Source organism: Bufo gargarizans, chromosome 8 (genome assembly GCF_014858855.1).
Source record: "Bufo gargarizans isolate SCDJY-AF-19 chromosome 8, ASM1485885v1, whole genome shotgun sequence".
NCBI classification, from domain to species: Eukaryota; Metazoa; Chordata; class Amphibia; order Anura; family Bufonidae; genus Bufo; species Bufo gargarizans.
In genome coordinates, this window is record NC_058087.1 from 121,034,635 (window position 1) to 121,053,901 (window position 19,267).

The window sequence follows — 19,267 nt, forward strand, 5'->3', positions numbered from 1 at the left end:
GTGTGGTTTTGGTGGGTTTTGAACTAATTGTGGTCTGTGGATGGCACTGTTATGGGGATCTGTGGATGACGCACTGTTATGGGGGATTTGTGGGTGACACTTATGGGGGATCTGTGGTGACGCACTGTTATGGGGGTCTGTGGGTGACACTTATAGGGGATCTGTGGGTGATGCACTGTTATGGGGATCTGTGGGTGACACTTATAGGGGATCTGTGGGTGACACTTATAGGGGATCTGTGGGTGACACTTATAGGGGATCTGTGGGTGACACTTATGGGGGATCTGTGGGTGGCTCTTATTGGGCTCTCTGGCTGGCACGGTGTATGACAGTTATGGGGGGGGGGATCTGTGGATGACACATATATAGCATCTTATGCTATGTGTCATCCACAGATCCCCTCCATAAGTGTCCCTGTAGTGAATGACCCTCAATACACGCTGGAGGCCGGCGTCTGCTTTTATAATGACAGCGGGGCCCGTGCAGTGACTGTATTCCACTACACGGGCCCCGCTCACTGTATAATCCTTTGTCTAATAGTTAATTGTAATTGTAATTGTATGTAATCGCATAAGGAGTGCTGTGTATTACGGTACTTACAACTACAAGCGCTCACCGCTCGGTAGGCAGAGAGGAGGGAGAAGGCAGGCCGGGAGGACGGTCGCTGGCAGCGTGAGTTATACTTTATGCGCCCACGCCGCCTGCTTCATTCATAAAGTGGGCGGCACAGGCGCGTGACGTATGACTCACACTGCCAGCGCCCGTCCTCCCGGCCTGCCTCCTCACTCCTCCCTCCTCTCTGCCTACCGCGAGGCGAGCACTTGTAGTTGTAAGTACCGGTAATACACAGCGCTCCTTATGCGATTACATACAATTAACTATTAGAGATACAATTATACAGTGAGCGGGGCCCGTGTAGTAGAATACAGTCACTGCACGGGCCCCGCTGTCATTATAAAAGCAGATGCCGGCCCCCAGCCCCTCCTCCCTCACAGCTGATACACCCGCTGTGCGGCAAACGCAGCAAAATCAGCAGCATTTGCCGTATAAGACGCAGTGCTATTTTCCCCCCACTTTTGGGGGGAAAAAGTGCGTCTTATACGGCAAAAAATACGGTATATACATATATATATACATATTAGGTATCACCGCGTCCGTAACGACCGTCTCTATAAAGATATCACATGATAGACCCCGTCCGATAAACACCATAAAAAAAAAAAAAAAACAGTGTAAAAAAAAGCCATTTTTGTCACCTTACATCACAAAAAGTGCAACAGCAAGCGATCAAAAAGGCGTATGACCCCCAAAATAGTACCAATCAAACCGTCACCTCGTCCTGCAAAAAATGATACCCTATTTAAGACAATCGCCCCAAAAATAAAAAAGCTATGATTCTCAGACTATAGAGACACTAAAACATCATTTTTTGGGTTTCAGAAATGCTATTATTGTGTAAAACTAAAATAAATAAGAAAAAGTATACATATTAGGTATTGCCACGTCCGTAACGATCTTATCTATAAAACTATCACATGACCTAACTCTTCAGATGAACGCTGTAAAAATAAATAAATGAAAACTGTTCCAAAACAGCCAATTTTTGCGTCACCTTGCCCCATAAAGTGTAATAATGAATGATCAAAAAATCCTATGTACCAAAAAATGGTACCAATATAAACCTCAACACTTTCTGCAAAAAACGAGCCCCTGCACAAGACGATCGGCAGAAAAATAAAAAACATATGGCGTTCAGAAAACCAATCCTGCACAATCTGCCTTCCAAAAACCGTATGGCATTCCTTTCCTTCTGCGCCCTGCCGTGCACCCGTACAGCAGTTTACGACCACATGTGGGGTGTTTATGTAAACAGCGGAATCAGGGTAATAAATATTGAGTTTTGTTTGGCTGTTAACCCTCAATGTGTTAAAGATTTTTTTTTTATAAAATGGAAAATCTGCCAAAAATGTGAAATTGAGAAATTTCATCTCCATTTTCCTTTAATTCTTGTGGAACACCTAAAGGGTTAACAAAGTTTGTAAAATCAGTTTTGAGTAACTTGAGGGGTGTAGTTTCTACAATGGGGGTTTCCACTATGTAAGCCCCACAAAGTGACTTCAGACCTGAACTGGTCCTTAAAAAGTGGGTTTTGGAAATTTTCTTAAAAATTGTAAGAATTGCTTCTAAACTTCTAAGCCTTCTAACGTCCTAAAAAAATAAAATGACATTTCCAAAATCATGCCAACATAAAGTAGACATATGGGGAATGTTAAGTAATAAATATTTTATTAGGTATGACTTTCTGTTTTAGAAGCAGAGAAATTGAAATTTGGAAAATTGGGAATTTTTCCACATTTTTGGTAAATTTGGGATTTTTTCATAAATAAAGGTGAAATATATTGACTCAAATATATGACTGTCATGAAGTACAATGTGTCACGAGAAAACAATCTCATAATGGCGTGGATAAGTAAAAGTGTTCCAAAGCTATTACCACATAAAGTGACGCATGTCAGATTTGTAAATTTTGACCTGGACATTGGGGCATCAATGACCCTTGGTCATGAAAGGGTTAAGCTGGAGTCACATAGCGCCGCCCGTCACTCTGCTCTGATTAGCGTATGGAGAGGTTGCGGCTGCGACAGTAGGGCGAGATTAGGCAGATTAACTTCTCCAAAGGACTTGATTATTGATCGATCTGCAGCTGTGGATCATTGAGCTGCTGATACTCAATTGCTCACTGTTTTTAGGCTGCCCAGACCGTTTGTCAGTCACATTTTTCTGGGGTGATCGGCGGCCATTTTGTGTCTTGTGGTGCGCCAGCACAAGCTGCGACCAAGTGCATTTAACCCTCAATGGTGTGGTTGTTTTTTGGCTAAAGCCTACATCAGGGTGAAGCTGTCACACCAAGTGCATTTAACCAGCAATAGTCTGTTTATTTTTTGGCCATATACTACATCAGGGGCAAGCTGCGCCCGTCACCAAGTGCATTTAACCCTCAGTAGTGTGGTTGGTCAAGCTATCACACCAAGTGCATTTAACCAGCAATAGTCTGTTCATTTTTTGGCCATATACTAAATCAGGGGCAAGCTGCGCCTGTCACCAAGTGCATTTAACCAGCAATAGTCTGTTCATTTTTTGGCCATATACTACATCAGGGGCAAGCTGCGCCCGTCACCAAGTGCATTTAACCCTCAGTAGTGTGGTTGGTCAAGCTGTCACACCAAGTGCATTTAACCAGCAATAGTCTGTTCATTTTTTGGCCATATACTACATCAGGGGCAAGCTGCGCCCGTCACCAAGTGCATTTAACCCTCAGTAGTGTGGTTGGTCAAGCTATCACACCAAGTGCATTTAACCAGCAATAGTCTGTTCATTTTTTGGCCATATACTAAATCAGGGGCAAGCTGCGCCCGTCACCAAGTGCATTTAACCAGCAATAGTGTGGTTATTTTTTGGCCATATCCCAGTCTAATTCTGTCACTAAATCCATACCGGTCACCCAGCGCCTAAATACTAGGCCTCAAATTTATATCCCGCTAAATCTCTCGTTACCGCTGTACTGTTGTGGCTGGGCAAGTTATTTAGTGTCCGTCAAAGCACATTTTTTGTTCAGGGTTGAAATACAATTCCCAATTTAGCAATTTCATAATTTAGTGGTTTCTGCTATATCAGAGCTATTTGAAATCTATCCCTAAAAGGGTATATAATATTCAAGGTGCACATAGGGTCATTCAGAATAACTTCACACACACGCTACTGTGCATTTCCAAGTCTAATTCTGTCACTAAATCCATACCGGTCACCCAGCGCCTAAATACTAGGCCTCAAATTTATATCCCGCTGAATTTGAATACAATACATTGGGCCAAATAATATTTTTGTTGTTGTGGTGAACCATAACAATGAGGAAAACATCTAGTAAGGGACGCGGACGTGGACATGGTCGTGGTGGTGTTAGTGGACCCTCTGGTGCTGGGAGAGGACGTGGCCGTTCTGCCACATCCACACGTCCTAGTGTACCAACTACCTCAGGTCCCAGTAGCCGCCAGAATTTACAGCGATATATGGTGGGGCCCAATGCATCTGCCTGGGTGCTGGGCCTAAATATATGCCAATGGACTGTTGCAGTGGTGGCTGACGTGAAGCCTCATTCTCTGCTATGACATGCAGACTAATTCTCTGCTGACATGAAGCCAGATCCTCTGTTACGGGACCTCTCTCCTCTGCCTGGGTGCTGGGCCTAAATTTATGACAATGGACTGTTGCAGTAGTGGGTGACGTGAAGCCTCATTCTCTGCTATGACATGCAGACTGATTCTCTGCTGACATGAAGCCAGATCCTCTGTTACGGGACCTCTCTCCTCTGCCTGGGTGCTGGGCCTAAATTTATGCCAATGGACTGTTGCAGTGGTGGCTGACGTGAAGCCTGATTCTCTGCTATGACATGCAGACTAATTCTCTGCTGACATGAAGCCAGATTGTCTGTTACGGGACCTCTCTCCTCTGCCTGGGTGCTGGGCCTAAATTTATGACAATGGACTGTTGCAGTGGTGGCTGACGTGAAGCCTTATTCTCTGCTATGACATGAAAACTGATTCTCTGCTGACATGAAGCCAGATTGTCTGTTACGGGACCTCTCTCCTCTGCCTGGGTGCTGGGCCTAAATTTATGACAATGGACTGTTGCAGTGGTGGGTGACGTGAAGCCTCATTCTCTGCTATGACATGCAGACTGATTCTCTGCTGACATGAAGCCAGATTGTCTGTTACGGGACCTCTCTCCTCTGCCTGGGTGCTGGGCCTAAATTTATGAAAATGGACTGTTGCAGTGGTGGGTGACGTGAAGCCTGATTCTCTGCTATGACATGAAGACTGATTCTCTGCTGACATGAAGCCAGATTGTCTGTTACGGGACCTCTCTCCTCTGCCTGGGTGCTGGGCCTAAATATATGCCAATGGACTGTTGCAGTGGTGGCTGACGTGAAGCCTCATTCTCTGCTATGACATGCAGACTAATTCTCTGCTGACATGAAGCCAGATCCTCTGTTACGGGACCTCTCTCCTCTGCCTGGGTGCTGGGCCTAAATTTATGACAATGGACTGTTGCAGTGGTGGCTGACGTGAAGCCTGATTCTCTGCTATGACATGAAGACTGATTCTCTGCTGACATGAAGCCAGATTGTCTGTTACGGGACCTCTCTCCTCTGCCTGTGTGCTGGGCCTAAATATATGCCAATGGACTGTTGCAGTGGTGGCTGACGTGAAGCCTCATTCTCTGCTATGACATGCAGACTAATTCTCTGCTGACATGAAGCCAGATTCTCTGTTACGGGACCTCTCTCCTCTGCCTGGGTTCCGGGGCCTAAATATCCGAGAATGGACTGTTCCAGTGGTGGGTGACGGGAAGCCAGATTCTCTGCTATGGGACCTCTCTCCAATTGATTTTGGTTAATTTTTATTTATTTAATTTTTATTTTAATTCATTTCCCTATCCACATTTGTTTGCAGGGGATTTACCTACATGTTGCTGCCTTTTGCAGCCCTCTAGCCCTTTCCTGGGCTGTTTTACAGCCTTTTTAGTGCCGAAAAGTTCGGGTCCCCATTGACTTCAATGGGGTTCGGGTTCGGGGCGAAGTTCGGATCGGGTTCGGATTCCGAACATCCAGGTGTTCGCTCAACTCTACTCAGGAGCGACACCTCCCTTGTCCTCAAGCCCGCGGACAAGGGGGGTGCCGTTGTGGTTATGGACTCTGGAAAGTACATAGCAGAGGTACTGCGACAATTGAGTAACACTGATGTTTATGGGGTCTTGGATAATAATCCGAAATTTCGGATAGGCTCTGTCATCAGACAATTCTTGACTGATGCATATGCATCTGGGGTTATAGATGATGAGCTCAGGAATTACTTAGCCACTTCAGGCATGTACTGAGGTGGTGGAGATACATAGATGACGTCTTCCTCATTTGGACAGGCAATCAGGAACAACTGATTGAGTTCCACAGGTTCCTTAACAGTGTAAATACGTCCCTACAATTTACCTTGGTACATTCCACCAGTGAATTGCAATTTTTAGACACCAAGGTATTGTTCTCAAATGGCACTTTCTGTACACAATTATATGTTAAACCAACTGATAAAAATACAACTCTTTTGTACAGCAGCTGTCATTAAAAAAAAAATGATACGTTCTCTTCCGTACTCGCAAAAAACGTGGTTATCCCCAAAAATTACTGGAAGAACACTGTAAAACAGTGATGGGGATGGACAGGCAGAAAATTCTGTCCGGCCCATCGATCAAAAGTGGGGTATCCAGGATCCCATTTGTGTCTACGTATACTGAGGCCAGTACTGATATCAGTCATATCATCAGACGACACTGGCCTGTTCTTGCTGGCTCCATCAGGGGTGTTCCTGAATTTGATTCCCCACCATTGTTCTCTTATAGAAAGTCCAAGAGTCTAAGGGACCAATTGGTGCCGGCCGATGTGGGGACAAAAAAAGTCCTCAGACAATCTGCATTGATGCGTCCCGGACGCAGATGTTATCCGTGTCTTGGATGTGTCAATTGCAGATACATGTGCAAGGCCTCCTCTTTTGTCCACCCTTCTACGGGGGCTGTTTTTCCCATCCATTTTCACCTGACATGTATTTCTGATTATGTGGTATATGTACTGTTCTGTCCCTGCAATATTTTATATGTTGGGGAAACATCTACAGAGTTTTAGGCTACTTTCACACTTGCGTTCGGAGCGGATCCGTCTGGTGTCTGTACAGACGGATCCGCTCCTATAATGCAAACGCTTGCATCCGTTCAGAATGGATCCATTTGCATAACTGTTTTTTTCAGATCTGATTTTTCACTTCGTGAAAACTCAGATCCGACAGTATATTCGAACCACCCCCCCTGTTTTTAACTCATTGGTGGCCAGTGCGTCATTTTAATTAAGGGGGGGAGGGGGCCGGCCCACTGGCCACCAATGAGTTAAAAACAGGGGGAGGGAGGGGGGCCGCCCGCACTGGCCACCAATGAGTTAAAAACAGGGGGGGAGGGAGGGGGCCGGCCACACTGGCCACCAATGAGTTAAAAACAGGGGGGGAGGGAGGGTGGGCCGGCCGCACTGGCCACCAATGAGTTAAAAAGAGGGGGGAGGGAGGGGGGGGGGGCCGGCCGCACTGGCCACCAATGAGTAAAAAACAGGGGGGGAGGGGGGGCCGGCCGCACTGGCCACCAATGAGTTAAAAACAGGGGGGGGTCTGCCCCCTGCTGCCTGGCAGCACCTGGCAGGCAGCATGGGGCAGTTATGTCCACAGTTCTTTTAGTATATTCTAACTTGAAGCGTCCCCATCACCATGGGAACGCCTCTGTGTTAGAATATACTTTCGAATCTGAGTTTCACGATCTAACTCAAATCCGATGGTATATTCTAACATAGAGGCGTTCTGGTGATGGGGACGCTTCAAGTTAAAATATACCATCGGATTGGAGAAAACTCCGATCTGATGGTATATTATAGGACTTTGTCCAAAAACAAAGGATCGACTCCTATTGGTTCTTTATTGGCTTCCAAAATTTAAGATCCGACATAAATCACATGGAAAGACAGGTTGTAGTTGTGACGCGTTTCGGGCTATGGTATTGAGCCCTTCATCAAGACAATACAACATGTACTAAAAGCAAGTACTTATATACAACACAGGTATAATCCTCCTCCTTTTTCAATTGGCTGAAGGTCACACCCCCAGCCCAGGTGTTCCTGGGTTAGGTGAGAGAATCAGCCAGGGAAAAGATAGGAGGGGGAGGCAATGAATTTAGCATCATGAATTAAAAGTCACAAACTGATGAACTACATATATTGCAATGTTAAGTCATATTTTCTGTTTAAACCCTTCGGTGTACAGGTATCCAAAATAAACATCCAAAATGTTTCTCTGCTTAATAACTTCTGTTTACGATCGCCTCCTCTAATAGATGCGGAGACAACCTCCACGCCCTGCACAGAAAACGCAGAGGTGTCGCCTTTATGAACAGTGGCAAAATGCATAGTTGCCGCTGAAACATTCCGGGACATAAAATGAGGGACATCACTTAAATGCTTCCTTATCCGAACTTTTAGATCATTTGTGGTACAGCCCACGTATTGCAACCTACAAAATTTGCATGTTATAACATATATTACGTGGTCTGTATTGCAATTTATATACTGCTTCAACACATGTATTTTATTATTAGCCATAGATATGACCTCTTTCGAGATACACATGTGTTGACAGCAGATACATCTTCTGCTACCACATTTATAGTTTCCATTGGTTTTTGGCCAGGTACATATTTTGGGGATCTTTTCCATAAATAAACTTGGACTGATTTTTTTGTCCCATATTGGGAGCTCTTTTTGCTATACATCTTATTCCTGCAGATGCTATATTTCTCCATTCCTCATTATAGTTCAAAACCGGAAGATGTTTCCTTAAAATTTCGCATATCCTAAAATAATCGCTACTGTCATTAGTAATGAAGGAGATAGGTTCATCTTCATTCACTTTTATTTTTATTTTTAGTCTTTTTATGCTTATTCCCTTTTCTTTTCTTTTCATTTTTGTTGCCATTACTTTTATCATTCCCATTAGAGAAGATGAGGGTCTTTCTGTCTTTTTGTCTTGCTAACTGTATGCCTTTATTAATGCTGGTTTGGGTATATCCTCTCATCTTAAGTCTAGCTGCAATACTATGGACTTCTCTTTCAAATAATTCCTTGGTGGAGCAGTTCCTTTTTGCCCTTATCATTTCCCCCTTAGGGATATTTTTTTTATAACGTGTGGAGGATGGCAGGAGGAGGCAGAGAGAATAGTATTACCAGCTAATGGCTTCCAATGGGTGTATGTAATCACCTCATTATTGCCCTTATCCACTTCCAGACACAGATCCAGAAAGACAATTTTATCCGGATCGCTGGAAAAGGTTAATTTTATGGATGTGGTACAATTATTCAAGTATTCTATACATTCACCTATTCTCACTTTGTCCCCCTGCCAAACCCACAACATATCGTCGATAAATCGACCATACCATTTAAAGTGTTCTCTATAGGGGTTATCATCAGAAAAAAGATACCTGCTTTCCCACCACGCCATATATATATTTGCGATCGATGGTGAGTACTTCGCTCCCATAGGGATTCCTGATTGCTGAAGGTAATATTTTTTTATTAAACATGAAAAAGTTATGTTTCATCAAGAAATCTATACATGAACATAAAAAATCCTGCAACTCTGGAGTATAGTTACTATAACATTCTAGGAACCATTTTAAGGCAACAATAGCCGACTGATGTGGTATATTCGTATACAATGCAGTAATATCTGCTGTTACCCAGGTAAAATTCGTATGCCACTCAAAAGAAAAAAAGTTTTTTAATACTGTGCCTGTATCCCTCAGATATCCTGGTATGAACGGTACATGTGGTTGTAGCAGGGAATCTGCCCATTCCGATAAATTTTCGGAATATGAGCCGATGCCTGCCACAATCGGACGTAATGGAGGTGGAAAACCTGGTTTATGAACTTTTGGAAGCGCATGGAATATTGGTGTAATGGCATGTTCTACATATATAAGTTCAGTTTCTTTTTTAGATAAAATACCCAATGAGTGACCTCTATCCAAAATTTCACAAAGCATTTTGAAAAGTGGATAAGGGCAATAATGAGGTGATTACATACACCCATTGGAAGCCATCAGCTGGTAATACTATTCTCTCTGCCTCCTCCTGCCATCCTCCACACGTTATAAAAAATATCCCTAAGGGGGAAATGATAAGGGCAAAAAGGAACTGCTCCACCAAGGAATTATTTGAAAGAGAAGTCCATAGTATTGCAGCTAGACTTAAGATGAGAGGATATTCCCAAACCAGCATCAATAAAGGCATACAGTTAGCAAGACAGAAAGACAGAAAGACCCTCATCTTCTCTAATGGGAATGATAAAAGTAATGGCAACAAAAATGTAAATAAAAGAAAAGAAAAGGGAATAAGCATAAAAAGACTAAAAATAAAATAAAAAATGTGAATAAAGATGAACCTATCTCCTTCATTACTAATTACAGTAGAGATTATTTTAGGATATGCGAAATTTTACAGAAACATCTTCCGGTTTTGAACTATAATGAGGAATGGAGAAATATAGCATCTGCAGGAATAAGATGTATAGCAAAAAGATCTCCCAATATGGGACAAAAAAATCAGTCCAAGTTTATTTATGGAAAAGATCCCCAAAATATGTACCTGGCCAAAAACCAATGGAAACTATAAATGTGGTAGCAGAAGATGTATCTGCTGTCAACACATGTGTATCTCGAAAGAGGTCATATCTATGGCTAATAATAAAATACATGTGTTGAAGCAGTATATAAATTGCAATACAGACCATGTAATATATGTTATAACATGCAAATTTTGTAGGTTGCAATACGTGGGCTGTACCACAAATGATCTAAAAGTTCGGATAAGGAAGCATTTAAGTGATGTCCCTCATTTTATGTCCCGGAATGTTTCAGCGGCAACTATGCATTTTGCCACTGTTCATAAAGGCGACACCTCTGTGTTTTCTGTGCAGGGCGTGGAGGTTGTCTCCGCATCTATTAGAGGAGGCGATTGTAAACAGAAGTTATTAAGCAGAGAAACATTTTGGATGTTTATTTTGGATACCTGTACACCGAAGGGTTTAAACAGAAAATATGACTTAACATTGCAATATATGTAGTTCATCAGTTTGTGACTTTTAATTCATGATGCTAAATTCATTGCCTCCCCCTCCTATCTTTTCCCTGGCTGATTCTCTCACCTAACCCAGGAACACCTGGGCTGGGGGTGTGACCTTCAGCCAATTGAAAAAGGAGGAGGATTATACCTGTGTTGTATATAAGTACTTGCTTTTAGTACATGTTGTATTGTCTTGATGAAGGGCCCAATACCATAGCCCGAAACGCGTCACAACTACAACCTGTCTTTCCATGTGATGTATGTCGGATCTTAAATTTTGGAAGCCGATAAAGAACCAATTAGTTTTAGACGTCAGAAGCTGGAGTCGATCCTTTGTTTTTGGACATTTCAAATGTGGCTGGGTTCAAGCTCTATCCTCCGTGCTTCACAGGGGTGATCTGAGGTGAGAGCTGCAATCTTGTCTTTGTGTATGCATTATAGGACTTTACATTGAAAGTCAATGGGGGACGGATCCGTTTGCAATTGCACCATATTGTGTCAACGTCAAACGGATCCGTCCCCATTGACTTGCATTGTAAGTCTGGACGGATCCGTTTAGCTCCGCACGGGCAGACGGACACCAAAACGCTGCAAGCTGCGTTCAGGTGTCCGCCTGCTGAGCGGAGCGGAGGCCAAACGGAGCCATAATGATGCATTCTGAGCGGATCCGCATCCACTCAGAATGCATTGGGGCAGTACGGATCTGTTCGGGGCCGCTTGTGAGAGCCTTCAAACGGAACCCACAAGCGGAGCCCCGAACGAAAGTGTGAAAGTAGCCTAAGTCTAGACCGCTTAAAGGGCTTCTGTCACCCCACTAAACCGTATTTTTTTTTTGTTTACTTATAATCCCTATAGTGCGATTTCTGCATACATGAGCTAAATAATAATTTCGGTCCAGTAGAATTTGTTAAAAACGTAATTTTAAAATATGCAAATTACCTTGCTACCAGCAAGTAGGGCGGCTACTTGCTGGTAGCCGCCGCATCCTCCGATCCTAAAGACAACCCCTCCGCCTGTTGATTGACAGGGCCAGGGAACGGGATCGTTCTCTGCTGTCCCTGTTTGAATTCAAAATATCACGCCTGCGCCGTACCTGTCTTCAATCGACGCAGGCGAACCGAGAGGCGGACGCTCGCTCGGCCGCTCCATCCTCAATGCGCCTGCGCCGGGTGTTGATGTGACGTCATCGGCGCATTGAGGATGGAGCGGCCGCCTCTAAGTGCGCCTGCGCCGATTGAAGACAGGTACGGCGCAGGCGCGATATTTTGAATTCAAACAGGGCCAGCAAAGGACGATCCCGTTCCCTGGCCCTGTCAATCAACATGCGGAGGGGGCGTCTTTAGGATCTGAGGATGCGGCTGCTACCAGCAAGTAGCCGCCCTACTTGCTGGTAGTAAGGTCATTTGCATATTTTAAAATTACGTTTTTAACAAATTCTACTGGACTGAAATTATTATTATTTAGCTTATGTATGCAGAAATCGCACTATAGGGATTATAAGTAAACCCCCCCCAAAAAATCAGTTTAGTGGGGTGACAGAACCCCTTTAAAGGGAGTCTGTCACCACATTTCAGCATATTAGACCGATCAAAGGGTTATATGATCCACCCAGAACTTAAAAACGGTACCTTTGTTGAAGGTATGTCGAAAATGGATCAGTTTTGCCCTAATGCATTCTCAATGGAAAAGGAACCACTCAGAATGCATCAGTTTGCCTCCGATCAGTCACCATTCTGCTTTGGAGGCGGACACCAAAACGCTGTCCGCCTGCTGAAACTGAGCCAAACGGATCCGTCCTGGCACACAATGTAAGTCAATAGGGACGGATCCGTTTTCTCTGGCACAATAGAAAACGGATCAGTCCCCTATTCACTTTCAATGGTGTTCAAGATGTATCTGTTATGGTTATAGAAGACCTTATACAAATGGATCCGTTTATGACGGATGCATGCGGTTATATTATGGTAACAGAACAGTTTTTGCAGATCCATGAAGTATCTGCAAAAAACAAAAAGTATGAAAGTAGCCTTGGGCACGTAGTGTCCCTCTTCATTCTATTCTAAAGTTGGGAGGTATGCTAAAGCACTGATGAAATGACACCTAATGTGCTGTTGTCACTGTGGCCTCACAAGTAGGCAGAGATGTCATGTGACTGCTCCCCTGGAGATGCTTTGCTATGATGCATGCTGGGATTTTTACTTTCACTTTGCAGCTGCTCCGCCCACACAGCCTCTCGTTAATGGGAGCATGCTATGCCGAATGCTGTATAAAAATGATATTTACACAGTATATCTGTCATGATACAAATTCCTCTTGGCTTTAGTTATTGTCTGGGGCACTTTATTGTTTTTTATACTTATGGTGGCTGTAGAGGGGAAATATTAATCACCAATATTATGCGAACATCGGTAATATTCATAAATAGGAGGAGCCGTCTAGTGATGACTCCGCCTATTTATACCTTTATATAATAATAATACCTTCGCTATGCTTTACACTAATCACTAATGCTAGCTGCATGCACCTTACTAACTCGCTACCGCTAACAAGTACACGCTACACAAAGGGTACAAATATAACAGTATTTATTAAATACACTAAGCATGCAATACACTAACAATACACAGCACTACACATATACAATCCTAAACTACACTACACGTTCCCAAATTCCACCCACAAACTAACTATACAATACACACATACAAGTAATATTAACAATAACCCACCTGTCTGCACTGTCCCTACGGGGTACAAGGGGTTACCAGTGGCGCTGCAGGGGCGAGTGCAGGCCACAGACACTATAGATTCAGCACTGCAAGGGTTATTTGCCAGTGAGTGCTGAGGTTCCACCAGGGTCCTGGCAGGGAGGGGGTTAAACACTCAGGGGTATGAGTAGGAGAAGGGGTTCAGAGTAGGAGAAGGGGGTTAACAGGGGACTGGCGCAGCAGGGGTTAAGGGATAAGGATGCAGGGGTTAACCAGGGGATGCAGGGGTTAACCAGGGGATGCATGGGTTAACCAGGGGATGCAGGGGGACCAGCGGTTGTGGCAAGGGTTTACCAGGGGACTGGCAATGCTGCTGCAGGGCAGTCCAGGGGTTGTGGCAAGGGTTAACCAGGATATATCTAGGGAAAGGGGTTAGGGGTTAAGTGGGGGTGATACTTATGGCTCGTTCGTCCAGGGGTCTGGTCTGGTCAGTCTCTCCTCCTGAGCGCAGGATGCGCTCGCCTTCCAGGTGGGGGGTTCGGTCGGGGGCTTCTCCTGAGCGCAGGATGCGCTCTTCCAGGTGGGGGGGGTCCCGATCCTGCCGTATTAGCGCAGCGCAGCCCGGGTGGCTGCCTGCGCTCTCTTCTCTGTAGGTGGCTATCAGGGAGGGGGGGTCCGGTCGGCCGCCTTTTTCCTGAGCGCAGGATGCGCTCTCCTCCACGTGGGGGGGCCCTGACCCTCACTGCCGGAGTACTGGGGCCGCCGGCATTTAACCCCGGCCGCTCGCACTCCCGCGCAGCCCACCAGGGGGCGCGCGCGCGCCCCCATCATCCACGTGGGCCGGCGCAGTGATATGACGTCACTGCGCCGGCCAGCACATCGGGGACGCGCTGCAGACAGGCGGGAGATGCCTTTGATCTCCCGCCTGCTGCACCTAGCATTCCGGACAGTGCGATAGTAATCGCACTGTCGGAATGCGCATAATAGGAGGAGGGGAGGCTTCTCCCCTTCTTCTATCATGCGTAATTATCTCCAGCGGCGCTAGAGATAATTACAACAAAGGGCTCAGATTCTGTTGAATCTGAGCTCTTTGTATCCATCAGGATGACCGGACCCTTGTCCAGTCATTCTGATGCAATTAGCCAGATTGCATCGGTTTGAATGCTTGGGGCACATTCACACCGATGCACCTGGTTTCAGGTGTAGGAGGGGGGAATATATATAATATACATGTGTATAGATGCTTGGGGCACATCCATACACATGTATACATCAATATTAGGGACATCTAAAGGGGACACAGATTATATAAGGGGGCACAGGCCCCTATATATGTATATATCACATATATCCCACAGGGGCCACCATGAGCCCCTGGGGATCACTATGGGCAGACGTGCCCAGATGCTGGGCACATCTGCGCACATCATCCCATGGTGCGTTGGTTAATGTATGCATATATACCATACATGCCCACACGTGTTTGCGGGCATGCATGGATATACATGCATACGTCTCAACCCTTCCTCAACAGTGGCCAACCCCTTTAAGCTGGGTACAAACTTGAGACAATGATCACATGAATGATCTCACCAGCAACATGCCACACTAAATTGGCCAACTAAGGAGTGAGTTAAAAAAAAAATCAAAAATTTTTTAAGCACAATGGTAAATGATTGGCCAATCATGCCATAAACATGCAGTTTTGGCTAACAACGGCCCAAATTTTCCATCATGACCATTTACATTTTCGGCAGACTGTCTGTACTACTTTTTTAAATGACAGTTGGCCAAAATAGTCAATATCGGCTTCTCTCTTTTGTCTCACATACATATGGTCAACTTTAGATCAAATTTATTATAAGCCTAACTGGCTCCTAATGTCTTCATGTGTGCTGTGAAAACAAGGGCAGCTTTCCCTTTGATGTTTTTTTATTTATTTATTCCAATTTAATTTCAAAAGCTTTATTAGGTCTCAATTTTGATTAGGGTGATTGCACATGAGAATGTGACACACAGGAATACAAAAGATGGTGACATGCAAGCTTATACAGTACATATATAAATATATAGATGTAAATTTACCGTAATTATTGTCTCTTACCATATCAACAAGTGCTACGTATAGAAACATGCCAGCTGTAATGGCAAAAATCCACAAAGTGATATTATTGATGTATTGCCCGACTGCTGCACCTATCAGCATGCCCACATAAGCCATAATTGCAGACAGGAGATTGTACACAACTGCTTGTTTTACAGTCATGCCAGATTTTAGAAGCACTGCAAAGTCTCCTGTAAATGATCAGAAATCATTAATTATATACTTAGAGGTCACTTTTATTCTCCAGGGCACAGTGTACGTAGGTATGCATAAGAGAATTTCAGTTTACCTAATTCATGAGGAAGCTCATGGCAGAATACAGCTACTGAGGTGCTAATTCCACCTGTCAGGCCAGCACTGAAAGCAGCTCCTATAAGCAAACAAATGACAAATGATGGAGCCAAAATTATTTACATCAATCCACAAAATTACATGTGATGGATTTGTAAAAAAATATATATTTTAGCTATTTCTTTGCCTGATTACTGGAGGTTTCGTACAGTATGTGGCAATATGAAAGTAGATCTTTCACAATGACTGGATTTACACATAGGTTTTTTTATAGCATTTTTCCTGACTTTGCGTTTATCTTTTCCACATGCTTTGTTGTTTTTTTGCAGGAAAATGTCAGCTCCAGATGTTAGATTTTTTTTTTCTAGTGGTGTCTTTGGGTGCAATTTGTCTGTTTATGGCATGTTTTTTTCTTAAATGCATCAAATTCAAATCAATGGTCTTTTTTTTCTGACAGAATGGCTCATCAGAAAATGACCTATTGTTTAATTCATTTTTTATGTTTAACATATTATTTAGAATTTTTTCTAAGTTTTCGTTTTCACTTTTTCCATGTCACTATCCGTATTTAAATTAATTTTTTTTATATAATCCTGCAATTTTCACACTAGTTGTAAAATATATTTAGACTTCCTATCTTTTGCAAACAGCTGCATGGGCCATAGACACAATGGACCAGAGGGGACCCCAATTGACTTGTATGGGAGAGTTTTGTAGGCATGCCCTGTGCAGAGGCCAGGGGTGAGTAGATAAGCTGTGATATCACCTATTGTGAATGGAGGATCCTGTGTTGTCTATATAGTGGTCATACTTGTCATTGTAATTCTGCATGTGGTGATAATGATAATATTCTAAATAGATTGAGTGCACATGCAATTTTGAGTTTGTAAATTGTTGCTTTATCAAGTGTTTACACATAATTCTCCGCTATCCCAGCAGTATATGAAATCATTTGTTATTTAGAATAATATGTTTATCAAAAGGTAAGCAGAGCAGCTCTCACCTGTCTGGAAACTTCTTGTAGGCACGGACCACTTCCTCACCCGGATTGGGAGCAAAATTTGTATACGCAGAAAAAAGTGGTTTGTCCAGACTTTCTTGTGCGAAATTCCAGTAACACTTTATTTCATATAAAGTTTAAAAGCATCCAGGTACAGCGGATTTTGGTCTACGCGTTTCAGGCAACAAAACAGTTACAGCCCTTACTCATGATCATTAAACAAACATCTACACTTATATAGCAGGGGGGGGGGGGAACCGCACCTGACCAATCAAGGTAGTCATGCAGCCACTCCCTCCGAGACAAGTATATAGCCAATTAAAACTTTAGACAAACTTAAAATAAACTCATACATGACAAATAGAATATATGGGATCGAATATTTAGCACTGAAGGATCAAGTCCAGCCTTTTATTTAATCCTAGTGGTTGGCGGCTTTCTAATCTAAAAATCCAAAAGGATTCTCTATTGAGAAGTTTTCTTCTTCTATCGCCGCCTCTTGCTGGCTTATTGACCCTTTCAATGCCTTGTACAAGCATATCAGATGTATCTCCACCATGAACAACCACAAAGTGAAGGCTGGCAGCGGAGACGTTGCGGCTTTCATGGTGCGGCACATCTGATATGTGTTTTCTTATCCGAGTTTTTATACTGTTGGCAGTACATCCTACATATTGGATTGAACATTTGGTACATGTAATCAGATAGATGGAATAGGTTGTGTTGCAATTCAGGAAAGATTTTATCACAAATTTCTGGCCAGTAACACAGGATTCAAACACTTTGTATACTTTCATATATCTGCAGCAAATACATATAGAATGCCCACATTTGTAGCTGCCCTTTGTGGATAGCCAGGTATTATGGAGAGGTGATGTTGTTTTACTTTTTTGAAACAATATTGGGCAAACCGTATTTGCAATTATCGGAGCTCTGCGAGCTGCGAATTTTATGCCTGTTAGAGCCACCTCGCTCCAGTTTTTATCGCATGCTAATACTGGGAAATGTTTTTTAATAATATTGCAAATTTGTGTGTATTCACTACTAAACTGCATGACAAACACATTCTTTTTTATAGACTGGATAGAACCGGCACTCAAAACAATCGGATTACACGTGGAAGTTGAATAAAAATTTATTAAACAATTAACACTATATACTAGATGCACCTAGGTAAAATTCATATAAAATATATAAAAATATAATAAAAAGCATATATCTCAGTGTTAACCAAGCGAGTGGAGTTTTCTTAGGGCACAGAGGTCTGAAGTGGTACGCACAGAGGGCTGCATCCGTGTCCCCCCCAAATTGGGTAGGCTGTTGGATCACAGTCGTCCGTGACGGAGCTACACAGAGCTGGTTGAATATTGTGCTTGAAATAGTCGCAGGTATTATTCACATATAAATTTCACATAAGTTTAAATGCATGTAAATAAGATCTTGTGCCACCGTATAGGGTAGAGGAAAGGTATTTCAAGGTGAACTGAGTTCAATTATCCATCACCTATAGTGCTCTCAATTTCGGAGTAAACTGGAGATGAGAAAGTCACTAGTCCAGCACGTCTGATGTCACCGTGCATATGCCGCCTTGCGTACAGCGGTTCAGTATGGTTCCACTTGAGTTAATGTTACTCACTGTTTCCCGTGTGGATTCACTCGGTTAGGTCTGCGGGAGGTTTTCTGTCGTGGCGTCCCACGCTTCAGTCTTTCCCCGCTGTATTAGTGTCGGGTCCGGTTGTCTGTTTGGATCCCGTCTGTACTCTCGTGGGAGACCTATGTCAGCTGTTTCACTTACGTGAATTTCACAGCGATTCTTGGTCTTACGTGAGTAAGTGGATAAACTTTTAGTACATGGCCATGTACCGCTGCGGTAGTTCTTTCACAGGTAATATGCCCAGACGCGTTTCGAGATATCTTATCTCTTCCTCAGTGGGTATGACCTGTGAGCTCTGGTCTCGCATTTTGTATGTTCTCATCTCAATTGGATAATTGATTTCACCTGTTCCAAAGCTTGTGGTGAAAAATGGAGCCTTGTTTTTCGTTGACCTTTACTTTTCCATATGATGTTTCTACCTAAAACCCCTCTTTCGGTGGCAATTTAGCGATACCTTTCTGATAGTGTCAAGTCTCTCTGTATACATATACGCATACATGTATCGGTTATGCAATCGAATATGGGAGATATATATGACTACATAAAATACATACAACCAGATAGAATACATAAAATAAGGGTGTGTCAAAAAAAGAGACACTTCTTAGTTATATTAATATAGAGGCAGTATCTTATAATGCAAGGGAATGTTATTATGTCAGCATTGTGTGGTAAATGATTGTACATTTACGTGTCTTCCTATACGGGTATCCACAGTATTATCAAAGAGGATTTTAATCCTGAGTGGTGG

At 43.4% G+C, this 19,267-nt stretch overlaps 1 protein-coding gene across 1 annotated transcript in view; it reads right to left on the bottom strand.

Moving 5' to 3' along the window:
* The window catches only part of SLC39A10 (solute carrier family 39 member 10), a 319,796-nt gene that overhangs the window by 11,668 nt on the left and 288,861 nt on the right, over positions 1 to 19,267 (bottom strand). Inside the window, exons 8-9 of the mRNA XM_044304420.1 lie at positions 15,861 to 15,941; positions 15,572 to 15,762 (exon numbers count right to left, since the gene is read on the bottom strand). Coding sequence (XP_044160355.1) covers positions 15,572 to 15,762; positions 15,861 to 15,941 — 272 coding nt within the window. The remainder of the gene's footprint in view (positions 1 to 15,571; positions 15,763 to 15,860; positions 15,942 to 19,267) is intronic.